We start from the raw sequence: 13,962 nt of genomic DNA on the forward strand, positions 1-13,962 counted from the left end.
GCACTTCTGCGCCATATTGAATTTTCTATATATCTATATATATTGACTCCGCCCACGTGTCAGATCCCAATAGGAAAATTATACTACTGTAGTATAATTATACTACACTTGGCAACGCTGCTTGGTGTTGTAAAGGCAAAACGGTCATTTAAAGGCTTACTACATTTCTTTTGTTCACTCATCATAAACGAGCAAAAATTATATCTGTAATAATAAATATATTTATTTAAACAGCATTATTTCACAAAATTTATTGTTTTTAATTTGAAGCATACGTACATTTTGCATGAAGATACGATAATTTAAGAGTATCCACGCAGTACTTTAAATACAAAATTCTATTCATATGCTACACTGTCATAAATTAATTAAGCAATATTATATGTTACGTGTAATCGAATAATTTATGACAGCGAAGTATATTAACAGAGTTTTGTATCAAGAGACACGGTAATGTCTCGACGGTAAGTATATATAAAAGTAAGTAAAGACATATATCTGTACCGCCGACGAGGCACTACTTTGTCTCTTATACAGCAAGTATAACCGTCCTAATTTTAATTTAAAGTACTGCATGGATACCCTTAAACTATCGTATCTTCATGCAAAATGTATATATGCTTTAAATTAAAAACAAAACAAGTTTTGTGCAATAATGCTGTGTAAATAAATATATTTATTATTACAGCTATAATTTTTTATCGTTTATGACGAGTGAATAAAAGAATTGTAGTAAGCATTTAAATGACCGTTATGCCTTTACAACACCAAGTGAGCTTTATTGGGATCTGACATAGTTGAAGCGCTCCAAGCGGTAAAAAATGAAAGCAGAGGAAGCCCGGGTTTTACATTGATTCTTATGGATATTTTTCAATAAATTGCAATTTATTATTGAAAACCTTAAAACTTTTGAATTTGGGAGAAAAGTTTGTACAGATATTCTCCATCGAAATCATTATAACCCTCCTGTAATTTCAATAGACATTTAGACACTTAAGCACTTCTGCGCCATATTGAATTTTCTATATATCTATATATATTGACTCCGCCCACGTGTCAGATCCCAATAGCGTAGGGTGGTAATAAGGTGTAGTCGTTTAACACGCGGCGGGCTCAGGTTCGATTCTTGCCGGAAGTTAACATTTTTTCATTTTTTTTCATTACAAGGATTTTTTTTAATAACCATTAACTTATTAAACTCAATAATAAATAAAGAAACGCATTTATATTAGTATATTAATATAAATATTGAGTTTATTATACCTCAACTCATTATTTGATATTATAAGAACGCATTTTTTGTATTTATTACTAAATCTAATAAGTTAATGGATACATATAAGCATTTTGTAATAATTAAACACTAATTTAGGAAAGTTTTTATTTCGAGGTGGGATCGTCGGTACTTTAACTTTTACCGAAGCATTAAGAAAAGGATTTTGATTTGCTTCAGACCAATGTATTCACTCACAACAGGCAAGTTTAAAAGTTAACATAGTGGGCAAAAATCTGAGCGCGGAAATTGTATTGGCTACCATCAAAATTTATCTGAAAAAGGACGTCACTTGAAGATAAAAGAACTTCAATTTAAATAAGTCATGCTGAGTGTTATCTAATGAACATTTTATTTTGACAGCTCAAGTCTTATATAAAATATTTATTAATTAATGTATATTTCATTGTATTAGTATTGTATTATTGAAAATGATATTAATTAATTTAGAGGAATAAATATATATAAATTATTCTGATAATGTAAAATTGGAAAGCAATAAAATCTAAAATATTAATCAATTTTATATGAACATTTCTGTTCAACCTTTGAATTATAATGAATAATATATTCACAATGAAGGAATACAACTGTATAATGTAAATATTGATAATTTATCATTTGATGGATTGGATTACCAGGATGTGTAGTATGGGACAAACAAAAGGCACATTAACACCCTCTTGAATATAAATGGAGCTAGTGAGCAAATTGATGCTTTTGATTGTACTTCTGAATAAAATCGGAGATGCTGCCAAGACCAGGCTATAATTAAAATAATTTATATATATGTATATACATGTAGCTCCTTTTTTAAATCGCGGAAAAAGCCATCATTCATTACAACCAATTCAATTTGTAAATAATGCGAGTGAATTAATCTTCCAGATTTCTGAATGCCTGTTGGATGTCCTCTTGAAGTTGGTAAAAGTTTTATAAAATTCTTGCTTCACCGTCATTTCACAGGTTCCTAAGAGAAGCAACATTCCGACGGTTTTATATAATGAACAGAAACGATTGTACGGCGAGTATAGCTATAGAGAAAACAAGAAAGTGTAATTTATGAATAAACACTCTTAATTTGCAAGTTATACACTCGAATCATTGCAATTAGCTCTTTTGTTATAAGAAGTCGTCCTTCAACAACTTGGCCACTTCGAGGGTCCTTTTGTCTGTTTTACTTTGGGAAGCTTTACCAATCAAATGCACGATTTCAGGTAAATCCTATGCTTTCTGAAGAATATCTTAAAATATTGCTCTCTGTAGGACAAATTCAGAAAAATGTTTGTATTAGAAATTGTTCAATGCTCTTAGACCTTTACTGCAGACAGTAACATCCTGTGCTTTACCATTGAGTTCTCATGAATAACTTCAAACAATTCAACACCGCTGATGTGGCTGCCACTTTTAACGTTTGAAGGATAAATTCCAAGGATATGTATTATGGGATAAGCAAGATACATTAACATCTTTTTGACTATTGTAACGTGTTTTGCCGACGAGTTTAGTCGTCGCAAAACCGTTCGGTTCGCTTGACCGAGAAGGATCAAAATAAATTTGGACGAGTTTAATGTAGATAATAAAAAGTGTTTATTCAGGATAAATAAAAGACATATAGTATTTACAATGTTTTTTGTACACAATAACCTTAATCTATTGTGTTTATGTTGTTCATGTACTGCCGCTGCAGGTGTGTACGCAAATGTGTCGGTCGCTATCTCGCAGGTACAATGATCGCCCGCTGGCGGCGCTGCGCTCGGTAGCCACACGGAAGGGCTCGGGTAGGCGGCGCGACGGTCGGTAGCCTCTCGGTAGGGCTCGGAACGGACCGGTAGGCGGCGCGACGGTAGGTGGCCTCACGGGAGGACGGAATGCTCAACTGGGTCGGAGCTCGGTCTTATATACCCAGTTGAGCCGCCGAAAACGGAATCGGCGCTGCGGAGCGGCCGTTCTGGGTAGTTAGGGAGGGGCATGACGAGGACTCTATACTTTGCGCACGCTACAGTATAGGCCGCGGTATCGGCACGTACGCCACAGCTCTCCCCACCACGCGGTATCGTGCATGGGGCAGCGACAAAGCAAGCGTCTCGTCACAATATAAATAGAGATAGTAAGCTTATTAATGTTTTCAAGTGTACGTTGAATACCAGCCTACAATTCAATAGACAAGGGCTTTCCCATTTTGATCAATGATTTCCTTGTAAACCTATAATAAGTAAATAGGTATCTAGGTACGTTATGAGTTTTTAAAAGAGATTGACTCATAATAGCCAAAAATATATTATTTCTTGAATGGTAGCCACATATCACTTCAACCAATAATCTCTCCTACTAATTCATAATAACCTACCTCTACCAACTTGTATATATATGATTGAATCAGACCTCATTCCTGTTGTAACAACTAAAATCAAAAATAAATATTACTATAATGACAGATTTTAAGAAATGAATGTATTAATATAAGAATAAAAATATAATTAACTCTAACCAGATCCACAGAAACTGCATAGAAATGTCCAAACTTTTCTTCTCTCTCCTTATTTTCAATTTTTGGGAAACTACAGCCTGTCATCGCGAAATATTTTAATAGAAAATAAACATAAGCTATATAAGCATAATTCTTTATGAAAACTATTCTGTATAAATGGTATCGAAAAAAATATATACCCTCTTTGGTCCTTTTGATTCATAGCTTTTAAAATAGCTTCAATCCAGTTTACTCACAAGTACTTTTAACAGCTTGCCATAATTTATCATCCATATTGAGTAAACTGGCATGTTACAATAACAAAATTCCATCATATTAACAATATTTAGAAACTATTGTATATTCTTCGATCCCCTAATCTCAAGTCTTCTATTGAAAATGCAGAAAGCAATCTGTAACATAAATAACACAAAGAATCAATCACTTTTAAAGTAAAACAGTTATATACATTCATATCACATACGAAATACTCACCTGATATTTATTTATCATAATTTGCTTATGATTACATTACATGCTAGTAATATCATGTGCATTTGTAGGCAGAAAAAAGTGGAGTTTTTCTTCGTTCACAGCTCATTATAACAACAAAAATGTATTAACACCATTTGAGCTGTCAAAATAAAATACTCAACAGATTTGTTTGAGTGAATACTGGTGAATACATTATTGGCCCTATTCGGTCTTCGTCTGCACACAGTTTATTTGCCTTCTCTTTTCTCCTTTTCTTTATTAATTCCTTTTTTTGAGAAATTTTATCGTTTGACTTTTTGAATTTTTGTCTGATTTCTTTCTGTTCCTCACATCACTAGAATTATTACTAATAACATTTTTACCTTTATTATTAGTGTTGTTTTCGTTTTTATTTACTAGTACTATTTTATCGTAGACTTCTAGACTGTTTGGCGTACTATTCGCCTTATTTAATGTCTTTTTCTGATGCCATTCCTTATTGCTTCTCTGTTTCTCCCTTAATTCTATATACATTTTATACCGCGCTTCATGATTTATTATAGCTGTCACAGACAAGTCAGGACATTTATCTTGAATGGTAGCAAGTAATGCTGGCACATTATTGCACTTGTTTCGCATTTTTAAGAAAAACATGTGATCTTCGTCGCTCCAATATTCGGTATGACCTGAATAAATAAACAATATTGTTCTTATCTGAAGTAATTCCTTGTATATAAATATAGTTCTTATCAAATATTAATTTACGTAATTATTACATCAGTTGTCTTCTACCTGTTCAAGCTATTAGTGAATGGAAATCTGTAACATTTTTTTCTTATCTCTCAATCTATCAGCAGATGATATCTTCAACGATTTTGTCACTTTCTCGACTTTTCTCCTATTTGCGTAGAATTAATTTAGTTCAGACTCAAGTTTTATTTGCTCTTCTAATGAATCTTCCAAATTGTAAGATTTTTTAGATTCTTGTATTTTATTTAAAAGATTGGTAAGTTTAATTCTTCATTTACGAGCATCTGTACATGAGAATTTAATTTATTTTTTGAAATAAAACTGTAATACTACTGAAATTTTTACCTATTGTTCGAATACGATTAGGATCAGATATCGTACTTTTTAATTCTTCTACTTCGCTAGCAATTATGTATATATTATTATTTACCATATTTAATACATTTTTTCTGTAGAAATAAGAATTTTTAATAAAGAAATTATACAGTTTTTACAAATTAGAACTTTTTATATCTTACCTATCTGAATTAATCTCTTTTTGCATATTGATAATATCTTGTACATATCGATTTTCAGAAGTCGTATAAAGTTTGTAGAATCTTTCTCAAGTAAACTTTCTTGCAGTTGTAATTTTACGTATATTTCAATGGACTTAGATTTTTTTAAAGAGCCTGTTTTTCTTTGAACGGTATATCTTTCTTCAAATTTCCTTATCTTTATCACAAATGTTTATTGGTTGTTGATTGAATATTAATATAAAGATAAACAGCAGGTAGAAGTATTAATATTTGTAAATGAGAATTTTTGTGGGGGTTTCATGGGGCTATTTTGTTCGATTAGTTTCAAGGTCATTATGGCGATTGGCCATAATAGTATACAGTAGACTTACTAGTTGTAACAATACAAGATGAGGAAAATCAATTCTATTATAGAGTCGATAATGCATTACCTAAGTTAAGTAAAAGATGAAACACACATTTACCTAAGTAATAGTTCCTAAATTCATCGTATGTAACAAAATTACTATATTTTATTTTTTTATTTAACAATAAATATTTGCTTTGCTAAGAAATTAATTTACTATTGACTCTAGTAAATTCGAGCAATTTAATTACAGTACTTATTTTTATGGAATTTTATGATTATAATAGAATAGGTAAATAAATAATACTGCGTTGTATTTGAGTTTACTTTTTATATTTTATTCTAAATTTCATTTAAATTTGTTGTGTAGGAATATTCAAATTTATTTATTTTATTACAGTATATTTATTTCGTATAATGATATGTCATTTCTTTATCAATAAACATATATAAAACTGTTCTTTATTTGCTTTTGTTTAAATATTTGTATACTCCTATTCTTGATCGATACTATCTAATTTTGTAGGACATAAATTGTCAATCGTAGGTGTTGATTTTAATATTGGATAAGATTTATCTTTAGTATTCTCATTGATTCCTTGAAGTTCTTTTAAATTAAATTTCATTTTAGAATGCTCTGAGGTAGAAGCCTTCTTTAATGTTTCCAAATTAGTTTGCAGATATTGAAATAACTTCTTTTTATCGTGTTTGGCAATGGGCAATAATTTTTTTATCAAGACCTCTCGTTCAAGATCTTGTATTTGAGGTTTTATCTCTTCGCAATTCTTTTCTGCTTTCAGCCGCTGTTTTTTCTCTTCTTTAATTACTTTCTCCTTTTGTTCTAAGTTGTTTCTCAAGGTTTTATTTTCTTTGTGTACATTCATTACGTATAATTTTAATTTATTAAGATTAAAGTTTCCATGATATCTTCCATTTGGACTATTATAATGTTTATTGTTCCTCGTTTGTTTCTTCTTCTCTACTTTATACTTCGTAGCCTTCATTGAACATGGTTTCTTCACTTTCCAAGGGTTGTTGTATATCTAAATCAAAAATAACTATATTTTTAATTAATAAAATAAAATTTTAGTTTTAAAATTGCCTCAGAAATATAATTAATCATTACCTTGTAGAGAATTCTCATACGTTCCAGTTTCAAGCCATTTTTCACACGATTTCTTACATTTTTCGAATTTCTTTTACTGCGTTTGTTGGACAATTTTAAACACAAATGTTTCTCAATAATTGATTTTCTCGGTTTCAAGTTCCTTTTGTCTTCTATATGTCGCTTTTTCAATAAGCAAAAAATGGCTTCCATAATAAATGGAGGGATATAATTATCTTTAATATCAATGATTGTCAATGTGTAATTGGTTCGTAACAGGTTTACTAGTATATGTCCTCCAATGGCAGATAAACCACACCCTTGTAATTTTAGCTTCCTTAATCTATAATTATTTTTTAAATTAGATGCCAAGTGTCTTACACCATCGTTACGGAACTTTTGATTTTTATTTAATATTAAAGTATTCAAGCCCTGCAAAAAATAAAAAATTCAATTAACAAGTGTTATTTAACAGTTAAATATTTTGTACAAAAATCTAAATATACATACCGTTATTTTTCGCACGAATGTGGCTTCCGAATGGATTTTATGTTTGGTCATTGCAGCCTCCATATTTTTTCTGAAAAATATACCCAAAAACATGGCACTTCTGTTGGTTAAATTGCATGATGATAGGTCCAGTTCCCTTAAATTTGGATTATTCTCCAAGCTGTGCAGAATCACGTCGCATCCTACATATAAAAAATCACTCTTTTAGAAATTTCATATTATAGTAACTTATTCTGTGTTTAAAAAGGAAGGCAAAAAAATAATTACTTCCTGAAAAAATTATAAACAAATTTATAAGAATGTGCTTCAAAATTTTGAAAGATTCTTTTAAAATTTAAAGGCGAAAATAAAAAAAAAATCCTTTTATGTCAATGACAAAGTTCAATTTCTCTGGAGATAAAACAGGTTGAATTTAAAAACTGTAAATTACACTTGCGTACCTAAGTCTCCGATTTCACAGCGAGCAAGTGAAAGGCTTTTGAGATTTCGGTTATGAAGCAGGCCCTCTGCGAGTATGTTGATATACTTTAGAGGCAGCGGGATCCCATCGAGAATCAGGGTGGTGATGGCTCGTGAATTCATCATGCATGTAGCCACGGAGTCCACGAAGCAACGCAGCAAGAAGTTCGTGTACAGTACCGGCTCTCTTCCTTTCCTGCAGATGTCTCATTAAAGTGCCCAGTGTTCATCGTTAATCGATTATTTTTAACCCTTATCCAGTCCACACCAACGCGTTACCTGCAAACTTACACTTTCCCAGAGTAGTATCCGAAGAGAAAAATCTTTATAATTTTTTATAGCTACAACTAAACACTTTTAAAAATTTAAATCTACGAGCATCGTGCAGAAATCAGCAAGTGTTCTGTTTAGATTTAATTCTTAGTTAAGGTTTGAGAAAAGAATGAAACGATAGAGATAAATGGTATTATACATGTAGGAATATTTGATTGAGTTATTGTTGGGCAGTGCAGGATTTGGCGTGGTGTAAATTGAAGGATTTGCATGAATTGTTAGACAAGCTTATGCTCGATGGTTAAAATATATATGCATTGTCAGTTTAAATAAAATTGAAAAAAAGGTTCCTTAAAGGTTTATTTTCACTAGACGATGTGATCTGAACTGATCTAATGATTGTTTTTAAATTATCAGCGTTTATTACCGTCTTACACGCAATTTTTCTTCAGTATTTATATTTTCTTTAATTTGTTTCCATTTGCTGCGACTGTAGATAAGTATATCGTGGAGATTTCGATTTTGCGCAAGGCTATTTAGTATTGGTCCCCAATCGCCGAGTGACAAGCAGTCCACGCAGAAGCGTAAAGAATTTTTATGTAGTTGTGCTTGAAACGTTGGTAAAGGTTTTGTAGAATTTTTTTTACAAAGGACCTTTTAAAATATATATTTAAAAAATTGTTAGTTATACAACAGTTGAACTGTATAATAATAATATTGGATTAGAGTCCTGATATAATGTGAAAATTGACTAAATCTCTTTTTATAAAATAAAGAAGAGATACGAATATTTAAACATCCTGATTTGGTATACTGTAATATGCATCGATGTAGTCAATTTTAATACCTTAAGTATATTTTTACTATAATGAACAATAAAATTTTTGGTTATTTTTCTTGTTCTTTTTCACGAACCTTGTATATCCACCCAAAATGTTCATGTTTGCTTTTAGCTCTATTTCTTTGCATTGTGTGCTTCGTTATTATATCATTACGTTTAACTTTTCTTCTTTTAGCAGCGAAATCAAGCTAATATTAAAAAGTATATTAGATGTGTATAAAAACTATCAAAACCTCAAACCTCTCTATCTGACACCAATAACCTGAAGTTTCTCATCATTTATAATATTAGTCGTACTTGTTAGTCGTTACTCGTTAATAGTCGATATGCACTCAAATTTAGTAATTATAGTGGGAATTGCAACTTCTATGTGAGTCTGAAAAATTATAAAGATCATTTTTAAATCCTTTTTTTAGATATCTGTAAAAATATGGAAGATGAAAAATCAAGTCTAAACTATGACTTCAATTTTAACCTGTTTCTGGCGAAAAGACTGATTTCCGATACGAAGAGGGTTTGTGGTAAATATATAATTAGATATTCCTAAAATTAGAGATTGCTGTGTTAATTATTAATACCTGCTTATGAAAGACTTACGTGTTAGACGGGGCATCTGACAAATTTTACTTCACCTGACATATTTTACTTCATACTGGAAGATGAAATATTAATTTTATTCCTATATCTTAATAAGTAACGCAAACTCCATAATATAATACTTGAATTCTCCTGGCTCATAAATTATTCACCTTTTTGTCTATTATTGTCATTAAAAGCCCAGGGACATAAATAACTTTTGATCTCTGTCTGAAAAATAAACTTTTAATCGATTCTCATTTTACTCTTATTGATTGTTTCTACTTAACGCTTCCCTATATTTTCTGTAATCAATATATATATTATCACCTAATTGATTGAAAAGTTATTACGCGTATCTGTTGTAATTTGGTAACTTAAATAGTAAGAGTTATTATTTATGTAAAATATAAAACATATTCATTGCTATTTTAAAAATACCTGGCCTTCTTTTAAAATTGTAAAATCCTTGCCTCGTGTGTGATTTAGCTATAATCTCTATATAGATCCTTATTAATATGAAATTTTAGTATTGATCAACTTCATTGTTCCACTAGATCATCAAAATGCTATAAAATGGCTTCGATTCCTCATGAACTCTCACAATACTTTAGCTGAGATGCATCTTCGAAATGATTTCATGTATTATTTGGTCTTAAATCTTCAAGAAGGTTATTTAAGGCCACCTTTCGATGTACCTCCTCCAGTATCGAAGAACCTAACAGACATAGCGAACCTAATAGTAAGTTCACTCAATTTCATATTTATAACATTTCAAAATAGATTCTGTTAAGCCAATGGTTAAAAATTGAGTGGGTTATATTTAAGTAAATAAATTAAATGCCAAAGGGAATACTATGCTATAATATAGTTTGTACCAGTAACGGTTTTATAAACTTTTATTAATTTTGTTCCTTTCTTGTACATTTTCCTACAATTTCTTCGTGCTATCTAAATTTTTGTTTTCATTTCTTTCCATGTCACTCGTATAGTTGTAAGTAATTATTAATGTGTTTAAAATTCGTTTTCCTTTTAAATAATTAAAATCTTTTCAGCCTGACAGCATGGACAATACGGTAGACCCTCACGAAGTACTGGCTGATTTGGATGATAATCATGGGAAACCAATGATAATGTCTAAATCTCCTGATGGGGGCGAATTCCTATCCTTGCAGCCTGTACCTAAGGACGGATCTTTTTGTTACTTAACAATCACAACGAAAAAGAAAGATAACTGATAATGCTCAATACCCTGCGTTTTCTTTCATAACTTGACTTTCGTATTTTCAGAAAATTTATTTTATTTTTTAAAAAAGTTATTTTTTGTTTTTAAATATTTTGTTTCTTTTCAAATTGAGAAGGCATTTGTGGGAGAAACGAGTATCTTAGATTGACGAAGAGAATAAAGAAGAAAGTTGTACGTGCAGCTAGAATGCAACGAATAAGAATGAACAAGTATATATGTTGTGCACACAGATGATAAGGTATTAAGCAAAGATACCTTACGTCACGCTAAATCTAAAACGTATCTACATAAATAATCATTATATATGCCGGCGTTCTAGCAATTAAATTCGCAATGACAATTGTTTTTGTGTTTAATTTACCACTTGTTGATACTACCTACGACAAATTTTACGCTCATTACCAAGGACTGATAAAAATTTCAAAAGATTTCGTGTGATTACAGATCCCTGCTTTAATTTCTTCTCTTTTCCACCTTTCGTTTCAATTTCTGTCATTTCGAAACACTCGTCGAATAAAAGATCAAATCATCACCTTATCGCATCTTTTATGAAATATTTGCAAAAATTCAAACTCGATTAATTTTTTGCTAGCTTCGTTCTTGTCGTTAAACTTGATTAGGGTTGGTTTGTATCCGATTTCATTAGGAATTTTTTACGAGAAGATTATGCTTTATCTATGATACGATTTTTTACAGTGTATACATAAGTAGCCTAGGAGTTTTGCATTATTTAGTTTACGCCACAGTTGCTCGTCGTATCAGGTAGATAAGGGTTGTAAAAAATAGTGGAATGATTTACTAGCAAGCCTCAGTGATCTCATCTAAATAAATGTTAAATAAAATTTATAGAATATTTCAGAGAAAAAGGTGTTCGTTAAATATTCTACTAATAATATATAAGAATAAATTAAATTTTATACCACGTCATGCATATCATATATATACATAGAAAGAGCACAAAGAGGTTTTTGTAATAACAGTGTCGATTAATTGTTGCAAAGACAATTGAGCCTAGTGCGTCAAACATATAGTAAATATATTTGCCAGTTTGTTAGTGGATATGTGACTGTGTACGTGCACTGCATGCTGATGATAATCACGCACTGAATACAAATATCATAAGATATTCAAATGATCTCGCAAGACGCAGTGCAACATGTATCCTGTGGCAAATATGGAATGGATTCAAGGTGATATGACAAAGTGTGTCTACATTTATTTTCCGATGTCCCCTGATTTGCCTACGTGTGAGATAAAACTTTTCCTCGGGCTACAATTTGTGTACCAGACAATTATTAACTAGTCTGTATGGATCAGTTACGTTGTGCGGTGTGTGTAAGTAAGTGGTAGCGAGCTTCAAGTTTAAAAATCATCACTTTCTACATTTTTCCTAAAAAATTTGTAAGCCTTGACTTAGCTCGAGGTCATAAAGCTACTTTTAATGGGGGTGGTACAGTGATAGATACGTGAATGAGATGGAAAACGCGTTCGCTTTTAGAAAAGTCTCTTTTGCATTTTTCCCTCGTAAAAATTTGTAAACCTCCATCACTCAGTTCAAGGGCATATAGAGTCATATGGAAGGTGGTTGTATTTTCATTGAATTGTTGCTTTTTACATAGCAAATTAGTGCCTAATAATGTATCACCAGTGACTATTGACTATTTTTACATTTGTCACGCACCTTTCGACTAATCCAAAGTTCTATTTGCTTCTACCTCCTTCTATTTTCCAATGATAATTCAATTCAATATTGTGTAATTTATACTCTGTCAAGAGCGTCTCATGACTTCCTAAATATATTGTGTGCAATAGGTATGATTTTCGATTTGTGCAGCATCGGATTCGTATATTTTTTGAATGTGGTTACAAAGTTTTCATTTGGATAAAAATGATTATTAACTAATTTTCCAAGTTCTCGAGATTTATCCTGAATCTCATTTTCGCTTTTTCATATTAAAATTTGATACGATGTAATTATAACTCTCTGATATAGCAATAGTTTTTTATTTTATTTTAAATATTATTCGATTTTAGCCACTATATATATTTCAATATGATAGTATATCTAAGGTATTTTTATTGAATAATCGCAGAATACCTATTTCGATGAGGAAAAGTTGCTTTGCTGTTAATAAGCTTCTCAGAGATTTTATCAAGCATTATTTTTTGCTTACTGTGGTAACTGGATAGGCATGGTTATATCACACTTTGGTTGAAATAGAGACATCATCCAAATTGGCATAAACTTTTTCTTTATCAGACCTATGTATCCATTCTTTTCTCAATATAAAAGATATTACTCAAATATCGCATAAGACTTAAATTAGGCTTAGATGCTTTCAACATCAGATAAGATAAAGTGAAACGAAAGACCTAACTACATCTCGCAAGACATGGAACCTCAGAATCATTGGTGGAACAGTTAAATGATAGTTTTGTGCTGTGCCGAAAGTTTACTATTCGCTTCTTAGATTAACACCTGAGAAGTCTTAAAAAAATAATAGTACCTACTTTCAATTAACAATTCTTCGTTTCAATCACTTTTAATTAAATCTTAATATTAAAATATACCATTTCTCGCATTTAAAGTTTTTATCATAGTTTAAAAGGGTTTCTATGATAATTGGGTCAGTTTTTGTAACTCAGGAGGTACAGATCTCTAAAATCTCATTCGTGACAAACTCATTCGTCCACTGAAACTTATTTTGGTTGGGCTATTCCGGGAAACGATTTTTCCTATGGATAATAACTCTGATGTTTATCAAAGTTTCTTCTTATTAATAGACACTATAAAACTCGGTTTGTTTGTTTCATTTAAATACCTTGTCTTAAAGGTATTTTTCTAGGAATTATTCCTTTTTATTTGTCAAATACAAAATACTCAAGAGCAAGCCAAGGGAAAAACATGCTTTAATAGATGTTATAATTGCAATGTTCATTAATTTATTATTGTTTATAGTGATAGTGGAAGAATTATATAATTATTAAATGTTTCCTGTGATTTTGGAGTTAATAGGTGCACCGGTTAGTGAAAAGAAATATAGTTCTAAGATGTATCTAAGATAGTATTCTTGGATCAGATACAGCACTCTTTATAGGTTTGCTTTCATTGGACATAATT

General features: G+C 30.9%; 1 protein-coding gene and 1 long non-coding RNA gene across 3 annotated transcripts; both read right to left on the reverse strand.

Annotated features, from left to right (window-relative positions):
* Positions 1–2,859: 2,859 nt before the first annotated feature.
* Positions 2,860–5,952, reverse strand: LOC136782845 (uncharacterized). Its single transcript, XR_010824181.1, has 3 exons — positions 4,239–5,952; positions 3,765–4,156; positions 2,860–3,677 (listed from the first exon to the last, which is right to left on the reverse strand). It is a non-coding gene; the product is annotated as an uncharacterized lncRNA (long non-coding RNA).
* A 174-nt stretch (positions 5,953–6,126) lies between these two features.
* Positions 6,127–10,173, reverse strand: LOC136782806 (centrosomal protein of 78 kDa-like). Of its 2 annotated transcripts, XM_066742493.1 has the most exons (6): positions 9,652–10,173; positions 9,495–9,562; positions 7,887–9,395; positions 7,447–7,628; positions 6,958–7,368; positions 6,127–6,874 (listed from the first exon to the last, which is right to left on the reverse strand). In XM_066742493.1, exons 3-6 carry the CDS (start codon positions 8,029–8,031, stop codon positions 6,326–6,328), a joined length of 1,287 nt encoding a protein of 428 aa, XP_066598590.1. In that variant the 5' UTR covers positions 8,032–9,395; positions 9,495–9,562; positions 9,652–10,173; the 3' UTR covers positions 6,127–6,325. The 2 variants fall into 2 exon arrangements, with proteins under 2 accessions (XP_066598590.1, XP_066598598.1); XM_066742501.1 differs by lacking the exon at positions 9,652–10,173 and having other exon boundaries at positions 7,887–9,553.
* Between the last annotated feature and the right edge of the window lie 3,789 nt (positions 10,174–13,962).

This window comes from Prorops nasuta, unplaced genomic scaffold (genome assembly GCF_024137725.1).
Source record: "Prorops nasuta isolate Cenicafe-Biocafe unplaced genomic scaffold, Cenicafe_Pnas_1.2 PNAS00002, whole genome shotgun sequence".
In the NCBI taxonomy this organism is placed as follows: domain Eukaryota; kingdom Metazoa; phylum Arthropoda; class Insecta; order Hymenoptera; family Bethylidae; genus Prorops; species Prorops nasuta.